This window comes from Phodopus roborovskii, unplaced genomic scaffold (genome assembly GCF_943737965.1).
Source record: "Phodopus roborovskii unplaced genomic scaffold, PHOROB, whole genome shotgun sequence".
In the NCBI taxonomy this organism is placed as follows: Eukaryota; Metazoa; Chordata; class Mammalia; order Rodentia; family Cricetidae; genus Phodopus; species Phodopus roborovskii.
In genome coordinates, this window is record NW_026125911.1 from 665,571 (window position 1) to 679,050 (window position 13,480).

The 13,480-nt window shown below is 37.9% G+C and overlaps 1 protein-coding gene across 1 annotated transcript in view; it reads left to right on the forward strand.

Moving 5' to 3' along the window:
- The window catches only part of Znf280c (zinc finger protein 280C), a 45,757-nt gene extending 40,979 nt beyond the window's left edge, over positions 1 to 4,778 (forward strand). Inside the window, exons 15-17 of the mRNA XM_051178972.1 lie at positions 3,628 to 3,746; positions 3,890 to 3,926; positions 4,051 to 4,778. Coding sequence (XP_051034929.1) covers positions 3,628 to 3,746; positions 3,890 to 3,926; positions 4,051 to 4,066 — 172 coding nt within the window. The 3' untranslated portion in view covers positions 4,067 to 4,778. The remainder of the gene's footprint in view (positions 1 to 3,627; positions 3,747 to 3,889; positions 3,927 to 4,050) is intronic.
- The last annotated feature ends 8,702 nt before the right edge of the window (positions 4,779 to 13,480 follow it).

Below are 13,480 nucleotides of genomic sequence, written 5' to 3' on the forward strand. Positions count from 1 at the left end.
TGCTGCTCTTACAGATGATGAGAGTTTAATTCCTAGCACCCATGTCAGGCTTATCATATTGAAAGCATATATATATATATATATATATATATATATATATATATATATATATATGCGCACACTTGCAGAAGCGTGCCTATGACCCCAGCACTAGGGAGACTGACAGGATAATGGTGAGCTCAAGGCCAGCCTGATCTACATAGCAAGCTCCAAGCCAGCCTGTTACCTATCTCAAAGTAACAACAATTAATAATAATAATAAATATTATTTTTGACAGGCGGTAGTGCCACATTTCCTTAATCCCAGCACTCAAGAGTCAGAGGCAGGCGAATCTCTATGAGTTCAAGGCCAGCCTGGTCTTTAGAGCAAGTGTCAGGACAGGCTCCAAAAGCCACACAGAGAAACCCTGTCTCAAAAAAATATATTTTTAAAACATGATTGATTTAAGGAATTAGAAAAAGAAGTATATTAGATAGTACCTTTACTGAATATATTTCTTAAGTAATAGAAAACGGATTTTTAAAATACTATTTTATGTTGAACTGTTCATTCTTTTTTTTTGCTGGAGGGGGATTTGAGACAGGGTTTCTCTGTGACTTTGGAGGCTGTCCTGGAATTAGCTCTTGTAGACCAGGCTGGTCTCAAACTCACAGAGATCCACCTGCCTTTGCCTCCTGGGTGCTGGGACTAAAGGGATGCACCACCACCACCCACTGAATTGTCATCTATCATGTGTACCACAAAGTTATCAATGATGAAGATGGCTTGTTACCAATTTTCTAGAAGGTATAATTTAGCTGAGTATTGTAGTACATGCCTTTCATCCCAGTACTCGGGAAGCATAGCCAGGTGGATCTCTTGTGAATTCAAGGACAGCCAGTAAAGCACTGTCTCAAACCAATGTACAATTTATGGGGAGGATATAAAGAAGTGAACATAAGTAAATACAGTAATATCAGGAAAATTGTCATAAATACAGTGAGAATTACTCATTTCAGAGGAGAAAAAGGTTCTATGTAAAAGATGCAGGAAGAAGAAAACATGAAGTGTAGAAATAAAAAGGAGAAAGTATACATGTACTTCTGAGTCACATTGAGTAAATAGTAATGCAGTTTGAATGGAGAACAAAGTTCATGTATTAAATCAACATATGGCAAAATAAGTTTGAGCTTAGAGACATATTTTTAATTAAAAAAACAGTTTTAAGGAATTAATTAATTTTACTTTGAAAGACATTGAGAAAGTCAGAACAGGTGCTTTGAATAGAATCAAGAGTATTGAGGAAAGATTAATTTGGAGCAATATACATGGTGAGTTGTAGCTACATAAAACACAGAGTAGTTAAGGTTGTTATTTAGCAATTGATTGATTGGGCTGAGACTAGAGAGATGGAGAAGTTGTTAAAAGCACTTGTTGCTCTAGCAGTGAATCTAGGTTCAGTTCCTAGCACCTATACATGGTAGCTTACAACCATACATAATTCTAAGTTTCAGGGGCATCTTAGTTACAATTTCCATGGGCACCAAGCATGCATGTGTTATGCATACATACATGTATTCAAAACACTCATGCACACCTTTAATACTAGCATGCTGGATGCAGAGGCAGGTGGATCTCTGTGAGTTTGAAGCCAGCCTAGCTACAGAATGAGTGCCAAGACAGGTTTCAAAACACCAGAGAAACCCTGTCTTGGAGGAAAAAAAGAACACTCAAACAAAAAATGATAAACCTTTTTTTTAAACCCAAAAGAAAGAACAGAATGGCTAGTCTGATGTCTCAGTGGTTACGAGTACTGGCCACTCTTCTAGAGGACCTGTATAATTGTCCAGCACCCAAATGGCACTTAAAAATTGTCTGTAACTCCAATTCCAGGGGATCTGACAACCTTCCACAGATATACATGCAGACAAACCATCAATGAACATAAAAATAAATTATTATTCTTTAAAAAAGAAGCCCATTAGTTTAAAAAAATGCATAAAACCTTACAACAAAGCTATGGGCTATTGGGGGAAAAAAAGAACAGAAAATGGGTTCTGGAATCAAAGGCCTAAGTTTCAAACATGGGGGTAGCCTTAGCTAAGTTACTAAACCTGACCCCATCCTCTTTAGAAAAGCAGTCATTATAACATCTATTTTCTAGGGGTTGTATAGGAGAGATAGGTGTAAAACTCTCAGTTTAGTACAGTGTAAATGATATTTGAAATGTTGAGGTGTTGTTTTAATTTGAAACTCAGAAGCAAGGAAATGGCATCATAAGAGAAACAAATAATAAAGGGTAGTTTGGGGAGGAATACATGATTTTGTTGGTCAAGGACACTTTTATATATATAACACCTACTCTTAAATATAAAACAGGATGTTAAGACCAGAGCTGCAGAGAAAAAAGTCAGCATAAGGTATACTACCGGGTTTTAGAATTGTAAATAAATGTAAAGTGTTTTATATGATGAAACTAGTTGTGGTGGCAGGAGCGTCCTGAGTTCAAGATCCCACTAGGGCTAATAGTAAGGCCCTGTCTCAAAGCAAACAAAACACAAGTAAAATGTCAAGTGTGTATATGCTTTATTATTAAACTAATACTTATATAAATGACTGTGTATATGCTTTATTATTAAACTAATACTTATATAAATGACTAAATTTAAAATCTCATCCCTTCTCACTTTATTCAGACTTAAATACACTAGATTATATGCTTCATAAACTGTACTGTTTTGTTTGCTGTTGTTTCCAAAATGTCTAATAATGTGATGTGCAGAGAATGTCCTAGGGCTTAGTTTTAGTTTGTTCAAGAGACTTCATTCTGTTTTTCATACTATTACAAATGTACACTTCTAATAACACTATATAGAAGTGATCTTTCTCCATTATCTTCACCAGCATGTGTTATGTTTTGTATATTGATACAAGCCATTCAGACTTGAATGAAATGATACTTCACTGTGATATTTATTTATATTTCTTTGATGACTAATACTTTTGAAATCTTTTTCACACCTCTTGACTATTTATATTTCTTATTTAGAGATCTTTTGTTCAATTTTGTGTGAAAAAAATAATGCTGTGTTTTGTTCAAGTGTATATACACCTGTAATAATATGAAGACATGCAAGAAATAAGCAAGGTCTTCAGCCTCAATATTTTTGAATGAGTGTTATTTTCTTGTTTATCAGATAAGCCAAAGCATGGAATCTCTGTGACTTCTACAAGTTGCTAGTGGATCCAAGACTGCTTTGGGTCTCTGGATGCCAATCTTTTAGCAAAATCAAGTTGAACATGTGCAGTTTATAAAGCACTGAATGATAGCATAATGTAGCTATGGCTAAGCCAATTTCTTGAGAATTTTTTTCTTTTTAGGGCCATTAATCAAATCTAGGGCCTAACACATGCAAGGCAAATACTGCCTACAACCTAAGCCTTTGAGAAACATTTTAGATATAGATTTATAGATTTAGATTTTTTTAGATATGGATTTATAGATTTAGATTTATAACAAAACTGGGAAATGACAGTAATAGCACATAAAATAGAAATCAAGAGTTATTACATAGAAAAACAATTACTGAATTTATGTATGGATTGCCACATATAATCTGTCTTATTAGTCTTCTCTCTTTTCATAGGGGCATCACTCTAGTGTGCCTTAAATGTGACTTCCTAGCTGAGACTGCTGGCTTAGACCGTATGGCTAAGCACTTAAATCAACGTAAAACACATACTTGCCAAGTTGTGATAGAAAATGGTATGTATGTGTGTCTGTTACTTTGAATTCATGATGTATAAGCCAGTAGTTTGAATCTGTTACAGTGTGAGCTCTTACAAATTAAATTGATACTCATTCTTTGTGTATTACATTTGTAAACATAAAGCCTTCTCTGATTTCAGTTCCTGAAAGAATGTCAACTTCTGAATCCACTTCTGAGTAAGTTTAATTTTCATTCAGCACAATTCACTTTGATAGATTTTAGTGCTGTTGCAATTTTTAAATATATTGTTCATAGAAATGAAAAATATTAAAGTATTTTGTTTTTGTTTTTGTTTTAAAGCGGCTTGTTGAAATAGATTCCTGCTCTATGGAGCTCGTGCAACCTGGTGCAAGACAAGTTGGAATTTCCTAAGTTCAAAGTTCTGCAGTGTTTGCTTTTACAAATCCAGTTTCCTAAGTTCAAAGCTCTGAAATGTTTTCATGAAGGCAATTAAAACCCACAACACTAGCCCTCATTATTCAGCTCTTTTCAGCTTTCAGATGGCAGTGGATTTCTATTCCACCTTATCTTTGTGTCAGGTTAACATATCTTAACATGTACTTTTCTTCTCCAGTTGGCTCTGGAAAAAGAACTTTAGTTGCTATAGTCTTTCCTTTCTTCCCTTCACATAATTTGTGTTTCTGTCTGCTGTACTTGCCTTGACAATACTACATATCAAATAGTATAGCTGTTCTATTTTTGTCTGTTTTGTCTGCTTCTTAATTTCTTTTAAGTCTTGCTGGTCAGATAGCTGGGTTTTTCTTCATTCTTGGCCTGTCATTGTTCTATTTTTCCTATTTTTCAGATGCAGAAGCAACACAGAAATTTCAAAAAATGTCCAGTGTACTCCTGGACAGTGTCCCCCTTCGTTGGACACAACTGATGCCTGTTATGTCTTTCCAAGGAATGTGAATTGTTTGACTGTGACACCCATTTCAGTTTGTGGCCTTGGGAATTTATCAGTTCTTAGGCAGAGTTCCTTTCTACCTGATTGGCTTTGTCGATTTTGGCCATCAATGACTTCAAGGACTACAAAATTGAGCACAACTTCCCACTGGGGGCTTTGGTTCTTAAGTTTAGGGTTATGAATTGACTCTAGTCATGAAAGCCCATCAAGTCGGTGCTTTAACATCCAAATTCAAGTTTATCACTTTAGCTGCAGTCCCTTAGTCTCCCTCCAAGCATGAATGCAGTCTGAGGTGTGTGAAAATCTGTGTAGGGAGTGAAGATAAGTAATCTTACTTTCATGTTCTTGGAAAAGCAAACTTTGTGAAGTTCTAGCTCCAAAGTAAGTTACTTATGTTGCCATTTCAAGTTTGAGCCAGTATTCCAAGAGTTTTCAGTAGTGCTAGTACTTAAATTCTTGATTTTTGTCATTCACCAAATTTATTGATGTCTACTTTGTATGTCTACTTTCGTAATTTTGTTCTGTGTTTGTTAAAATGTCAAGAAAATTTCTTTAAATTTTTCTAAAATTTTCATGCAGCTACATATTGGTATTTTTCTTTTTTTTCTTTTCTTTTTTTTTTTTTTTTTTTTTTTGAGACAGGATCTCTACTATATAGATGAGGCTGACCTTGGCCTCATAAATTTCCACCTGCCTCAACCCCCCCAAGTATTGGATTTAAAGGCATGTGTGGTACTTGTTCAGCTCATTAGATACTAATACATACTCTGTCTATCTTGAGACTATCATTAACAACTTAGGGGTCGGGAATTCAAAGACAAAGAACAAAATTCCCCTTACAGATCTTGAAACAAGTTTTAAGTTAAATTGCTATTCACTTAGTTATCTTCTTAGCCATTGATGTAATTCTTTTACATAAAAATAATATATTCAAAAATATCGGGACCAAAAAATGCTCTTGTTTCTTGCCCACATATATATAGAGATGTATATTTTTTTATTTTGGTGTTTGTTTATTTTGTTTACATTGAATATAATTTTTTCTGAACAGTTTTGATGTTATTTTTTTAATAAAAGTTGTACTGTTAAAACACTCTTGGGAATTATTTTATAATAAATACGTTGGTATAAAATTTATAGATTGTATCAAATAACAAGAGGAATTGTTTTCATGTGGAAGCCTGCCTGATTTGCCTATAGACTGATATCTTCATCTACAGAATACATCTTATACTGTTTCCTTAAACACACTTAAAAGCTCACTAGTTTTGAACTATTTTATAAGCTAGCAAGAGATGGCTCAGTTGGTAAGAACACTGACGGCTCTTCTAGAAGACACATGTTCAATTCCAAGCACTCATATGTTAGCTCACAACCATCTGCAACTACTGTGCCAGAGAATCTGATGTCCCATTCTGGCCTACAAATTCTGGCCTTCAAACACACCAGGCATACATGTGGTACAGAGTTGTACATGAAGGCAAAATACCCATACACATAAAATAAAATTTGTTTTAAATTTTTGATACAGGGTTATCAATTATTTGTTCAATGTTTGTATTTCTTGTTTGGCGATTTTATAATTTTATTAGCATATTAACAACACATAACAATTTATTTCTTAATAGGTTCTAGATATAAATTACCTAGGTGCTCATTAACAAGTGAATGGGGGATGAATTAGTAAAGAAAAGGTGGTTTATTTGCACAGTGGAGTTTTTAATTGTGTCATTTGCAGGAAAACAGTTAAGTCAGAGTTAGACAATTACCACATTTTCTTTCCTGTCAGGAAAATAGGTGGTGGTGGTGTGTGAAGGGAGGGCACCATGGAAGGGAGAACCAGACAGGATGATGATGAGGCAGAAACGAGATAGAAGCCCCATTTTCTCATGTGGAACCTAAGATAAACCATTATATTTTTATGTGTATAGGTATTTTGCCTGTCTCTGCAGCTTGTGTATTCAGGTATGCTTAAAGTGTCAGCACCCCTGGGAGTGGAGTTATAGGTATTGTAAATCACACACTGTGGGTGCTGGGAACTGACACTGGGTCCTAGGCAAGAGAATCAAGTGCTCTTAACCGTAAGCCCACTCTCCAGCCCAGTCATAACTGTCTTTCATGTAAAGCATTTGGGTTTAGTTTTCCTTAAATTTCACGGAACTTATTCTTAACCATACCATGTTCTTGATCTCATACACCTTAGTTCTCTGAAATCGATGCCTTTCTTTATCCTTGCTCGTATTGCTTTTGTATTTACCACCTGGAAGAATTTCTTTCCTGAACAAGCTATTGTGTTTGTCTCCTGCTGTTTTTAATCATTCACAGCAAAATATATCTATCGCACTGTTATATATGGTGATGTGTTTAGAGAGCAGTCTTGTTTTAGAGTTCTAGGAATTGAACTGGAGAGATGAGGTTAAGAGTTCTGGGTGTCAACTAATGTAACTAATAATAATTCTCAGAAGAGACTGGAAACTGCACCAATGAAAACTAGCAATAAACCAGCACTGTGGCTATTCATAACTTTTGCTTATCATCCCCAGGTTATGCAATATCATGCTGCTGAATGGAGGACTTTATTTTGTTGTGGAGGATTGGAGGGGAGGGGTTGGTGAAACCAGCTCTCAGTGTGTAGCCCTGGATGGCCTAGAACTCACTGTATAGACCAGGCTGGGCTTGAACTCACAGAGATCTACCTGCTTCTGCCTTCAGACTACTGTGATTAAAGGTGTATGTCAGAAAACTGTAGGGTGAATCATCCTTGCTGAAAACCACTATAGAATCCTGTCTCATTTGGTAGGAAAGATAGCTCTTTTAAGAAAATTCTTTTTTGTGGTGCTCAAGACTGTACCCAAGGCCTTAAATATGCTAAGCATACGCAAGCCTTTATTAGCCCAACCAGGCCCCAAACTCTTGATCCTCAAGTCTCAATCTCCCAAGTGTTGGGATTATAGGCATGAGGCACCGTGCCTGGGAATCCATGAACCAAAGGATTTTGACTGAGCATGGTGAGCATCGGTAATCTCAGCATGATGGAGGTTGAAACAGGAGGATAGTTTGAGGCTAGCCTAGGATATATTTTAGAACCCTACTCCAAAAATGGGGAAATTTTAAATTTATTTTTACTCCATGTGCATTGGTGTTTTATCTGCATTTGTGTTTGTGTGAGGGTGTTGCCTGGATCTGGAGTCACAGACAGTCAGTCTGGAGACAGTCTGGCCATGTCTCCAAACCCCCCACCCTCAAAATTTTTTTATTGCCAGGAATTCACATCCAGAAATCTTGGCTACTTACTCAATGCTTTTAATTTTTGAGAACATGTTATATCGATAGTAAATTGGCTTTACTTTGAAATAACTAAGAAGTGTGTCCCTTTCTTGGAGATTAAAGATACTGCCACTCAGTCTTGGGGTTGTTCTTTTACCCTTGGTCTCCATTTTCTCTATGTTCCATATTTTTCATCATAATCTCCCTTATTAGAAACATCATATAGTATATTCTAGTAGGAAAGGGTTTTATTTAATTTTATTACATTTATTCATTTATTTATTTAGTCACATATTATGTGTATATGTGTGTGCACATGCAATAGCTCATAAGTGGAAGTCAAAAGACATTTTGGGGAATCAGATCTACCATGTGGGTTATGGGGATCAGACTCAAGTTTAGCGATGGGCTTTGCCTAATGAGCCATCTCCCAAACCTAGAATAAGATATTACTATTTAGCAAATCTTCAGAGCCTCCAAATAAAATGATTGTTAGTAAATATGTAGGCTATTTAACTAGTTTTCTCTCATTGCTTGGATCACATGCCCTAAAGACAACTTGAAATAATTTTTAAAGTTAGCTTATATCTCTTGGTTACCTGTAAGTGCCACTGAATAAAAAGAAATATAAATTCAACACAGAATTACTTTTAAAACTAAATGGGGAAAGGTTGTGTGACCTTCCATTTTCATTCATTTCAATCTAAAGAATTCAGGGTTGGTGTGAGCAAGCCCTTTAATCCCAGCACTTGGGAGATAGAGGCAAATAGAACTCTACGAGTTTGAGGCCAGCAAGTTCTACATAAAAAGCTCCAGGCCAGCCAAGGCTTCATCGAGAGACTCTGTCCCAAAATAACAGATATATATATACATACACACACACACACACACACACGCATAAACACACACGGTAAATACAATATATTACAATATTACACATAAATATCCAAAAATTACGTTTCACCTAAGTTATCTTCTTTGAACCTTCTAAAATTCCTAAACAAATGATTTCCAACCATATATGAGACAACTAGGCTAACATCTTTCTGGAAGATAACATCATTTTCAGAAGTACATTTGAATGGTAGAAGTACCATTTTCTTTACCTCATTTTAGGAAAATCAGCATTTTCTTTTTACTACTGAAGATGTTTCTTGGTGGTGGTTGGGTTCTTTTTTGAGGGGGAGGAGCAGGGAGATGGGATTTGGGGTGCTGGGTTTTTTTTTTTTTTTTTTTTGTGCTAGGGCTTCATGCATGCTAGGCAGTATTCTACCACTGAGCTATACCCCAAGCTGGAGAATATTCTCACATAGCCCTCAGGTTGGCCTCGAACTTGCCACTATCATACAATGTTTTTGTTTGTTTTTTGAGACAGAGTCTACATACCTTTGGCTGTCCTGTGAATCACTATGTAGACCAGGCTGACCTTGAACTCACAGAGATTCTGCTGCCACTGTTTCCCAAATGCAGGAAAGATCTTAGCCACCATGCCTGGACAAAGGGTAATCTTGAACTTCAGGTCCTACTGCATCCTCCTCCTGAGTGTGGAGATTAAAGGCATGTGCCATTATTCCTGGTAATGGGAATTGAACCCAAGGCTAGGCAAGCACTTTACCAAACTGAGCTATATCCGTAGCTCTTGTGGAATGTTAGTTTGAAATGTGTTACAATAGGTCATGCTGTGGAGTATTTGTTTAATGATGCAAAGATGGGTTGCATTCTTGTATGGTGCATTTGTTAAACTCTGTAAATTAGTGTTATTTTCCTGCCTAAAACACCTGATTGGTCTAATAAAGAGCTGAATGGCCAATAACTAGGCATGAGAAAGGGATAGGTGGAACTGCCAGGCAGAGAATAAATAGAAGGAAAAATCTTGGGAAGAGAGCAAAGAGGAGGATCAAGGAGTGAAAAAAGGAGAAGAGGGCACCAGGGTCCTGCCACACAGCCACACAACCACACAGCCAGCCATGGAGTAAGAAGAAAAGAAAGTCATATATAATAAAGAAAGAAAAACTGGTAAGGCACAAGGCAAGCTAAGGCCAGGCATTCATAAGTAAGAATAAGTCTCTGTGTATTTATTTAGGAGCTGGGTCGTGGGCCCCCAAAGAGTAAAATAACAAACTACACCTAGCCCCTGAAGCATTTTCCTTATCAGAAAATTTGCACTATTCAAAGCTGACTTCTGATCTGTAGACAAATGTGTAATCCTTATCTAGTGATCTAAATCTTAATTATCTTCAGAGTTAGCTTAATATGCATATGTCCATTAAAAGTAGTGCATGGTCCTAATTTTTGCAAGAAGTGTTTGTAAAATAGCTCTATGTTTCAAAAAAAAAAAAAAAAAAAACTAGTTCCTAGAATTCCCTTCCCTGGCCATTGTCTTCTAGAGTGTTCTGATCTTCATATTGCCTATGAACTCCCAAATTTTGGCCTAAGCCTGCTCTAAAGATGTTTAACCAACTCAAGTCTTGGCATCCTATATCAATCCCCATCTACTCTGCTTATCCTGAGTGACACAGATGTGGGACCACTAACCTCAGGTCCAAGAGCATTTCCTTCTGTCGGGTTTGAGAAGGAACCAGGTAAGAGAAGTATGCATTGTGCTTCGGGCTGTGCAGTTAGACAAAGCAGGGTGCTACCCTATTCCAACACTTGGCAGCCATGTAACCTTATGCAAAATACTTGGCTCAGTATGTGCCTCAGAGGCTATTGTGAGGATTAAGCATGACAGCCCTTGCTAAGACCATCATGTAGTCCTTAGATGTGGTAGTGCATGCCTGTCATCCTAGCACCCAAGAGACTTGAGGCAGGAGAATTGAGAGTTTCAGCCTGAACAGTTACATATTGAGTTCCTGGACAGCCTGAGCTCAGAGTGTTTCAAAAAGCCAAAAACAATAATATAAGAGCTGTCATTAATTCAGTGGGAGAAAACTAGAGTTAATCCTAAGGAAATACCATATCTAAATAAACCAGACTGGTCAATTTATTATTTCAAGCTGAAATCAATAGAGGACATGTAACTTCGGGAAGGACCATTTGGCCTGTGTTTTCTACATGCAGCAAGTCATAATGATCTTTCAGGAGAGATGGCCTTCACTTAGGCCTTGGTCACAAGAGACTGATCATTAAGGCTTCAGTGACCTTCAGTAAACAAACTCTGATGTAACACTTATCTTCCAGTAGTGACTATACCCCTGCCCTGTAATTGTAAGGACACCGTAGAATTTCATACCCTACCCTAGTTCAGATAACAAACTTTACAGGTTTATTGTCCTTGATCTAAAAAGTATGACTGCATCATGCTTTGATCATTTCTTCAGAATTCAATATTGTGAAAATTTCAATGTGCATGTGAAATTAAATGGAAACAAAGTCTCACCAATCAGTTCTTGGGCTCATTTATCTTGCCAAGGAACCCACACACAAACTAAGAAGAATAGAGCTAATCTCTTCATAATCTAGTCTGATACTGTTACCACTTGATGAGCCCCCCCCCAAGAACAAGCAGGGCAGTATTTGAGGCAGATGGCCTTTATTTGATTTTTTTTTTATTTTTATATTTTGGCTTTTTGAGACAAGGTTTCTCTAAGATCCACCTGCCTCTGTCTCTGCTTCTTGAGAGCTGGGATTAAAGGCATGGGCCACCACTTCCTGTCACCCCTTAATTTCCATATGCAGTTTGTGGGTAGGCTCAAATAAACCAGGCATGCATGCATACATATGTGTGTTTATATAATTTTTTTTCTTATTTTACATATCAATCCTAGTTCCCTCTTCCTCCCATGCCCCCCAACTACCTCCCATCCCACCCACCCCCCACTCCACAGGGAGGGTGATGCCTTCCAGTAGGGATCATTAAAATTTGTCAAGTCATTTGGAGTAGGGTCCAGGCCCTCCCTCCAGCCTCTAGGCTAAGGGAGTATCCCTCCATGGGGAATATGCTCCCAAAGTCCTTTTGTGCACCAGGGATAGATACATCCTGGTTCCACTGTCAGAGGTCCCTTAGACTGCTCAGTCCTTCTAACTGAGACCCACGTTCAGGGGTCTCAGTCAGTCCATTGCTGGTTTCCCAGCTGTCAGTCTGGGGGTCCATGAGCTCCCCCTTGTTCAGGTCAACTGTCTCTGTGGGTTTCTATAGCCTGGTCTTGACCCCTTTTCTTATCACTCCTCCCTCTCTGCAACTGGATTCCAGGATAAACCTGGCTTCTTAACCATGGTTGTGCCTAAAGCTTTCTCTGGTTGTCTAAGATTAAACACAAAGTCACAATGCTTTCTTAATTATTGTGGAAGAAATAAGTACCAACTACAGAGGCAGAGCCAGTCATAAAGTTCATTTCTTGTTCTGGTTCAGCTGCATCCTGGCATAAGGCAATCAATATACCCCCAAAGCAACAGGACTTTACCTGGCTTCAGAGTCTGCTATAGTTAACATAGCAGGTTTATAGATTTCCCAAAAGAGAGTGAAGCCCTAGTGATTCGACAGGGCACCTTCAGGCCATTTCCTTTTGTAAGGATATCCTAGTGTCTAAGTGCCTGAGTTGAGGCCAGGATTTGTTCCTGCTACTTAGGCAAACATTCAGGAAATATTCAGAAACAGTCAGAAACCACTTTGCTACCTTCACTAACTTCACCAGCAGGAGGCGTGTGGTAGACTTCATTCCTCCGTGTAGTGTCAATTTTGTCTCTTGCATCTGGAGTGGCACTCAGTGTGGAAGTGTTTATACTCAGGATTAGTCTTCCCACGTCTCTTGAAGTTAAGAGGCTCTTAGCTACTAGTTTCAGGCAAACCGCCCAAGGACAATGGGTATGACCAAAATAGGTTCATTTTTCTAGCTTAGGGCCTGAAAGGATCCACTTCACCAGGTTGAGTTCCCTGGAAACCCAGAGTGTCCTATTCACACAGCTCTCTCTAATGCTGTGGCTCAAGAAAGACAGTTTCTGATTTTAGAGCTTGTCAAAAAGCTTAAGGAAAACTATACATATACAGACATGAGGACAACACAGAATCATCTGTGTACCTTTAAGATCCCAATTCCTGAACAACACTTTAGAACTTCTAGATAGAGTGCTTTGGAAATCTCTACTGTAACTAATTGAGATCCTGCAGTTAGCTCAAACTACATTTAAGAACCACTAATCCAAGAAAATCCCAGATGAGATATTTCATCAGTCCTGATGCCCCTGCACAGCCCATAGGGGCACAGACAACCGAAGGACTTGGAATCAAAACAAGGCTTTAACACAGGTGGTTGATCTGTGTAAATTGTGCTGGCATCATCAAGAAACTTAAAGGTAGCTCAAGAGCCTAACTGGCCTTTCCAAAAGAAGCAAGTACCCTTCCAGGAAAATGATGAGGGATGGCCAATGGAGAAAGTATCTATGAAGGGATGCAGCAACTCTGTCCCCATAGTGTTTCAAGATAATAAACTCTACCTCTACTGGCATTTGCTAGGAAACGTGGCAGAAATTAAACATTGCTTTCTAGAAAGCTGTCTGAACACAGCTGTGCCTTCCCACCCCAAGTGGACTTAAATCCCTTTCCTAGGTTTAGGCAGC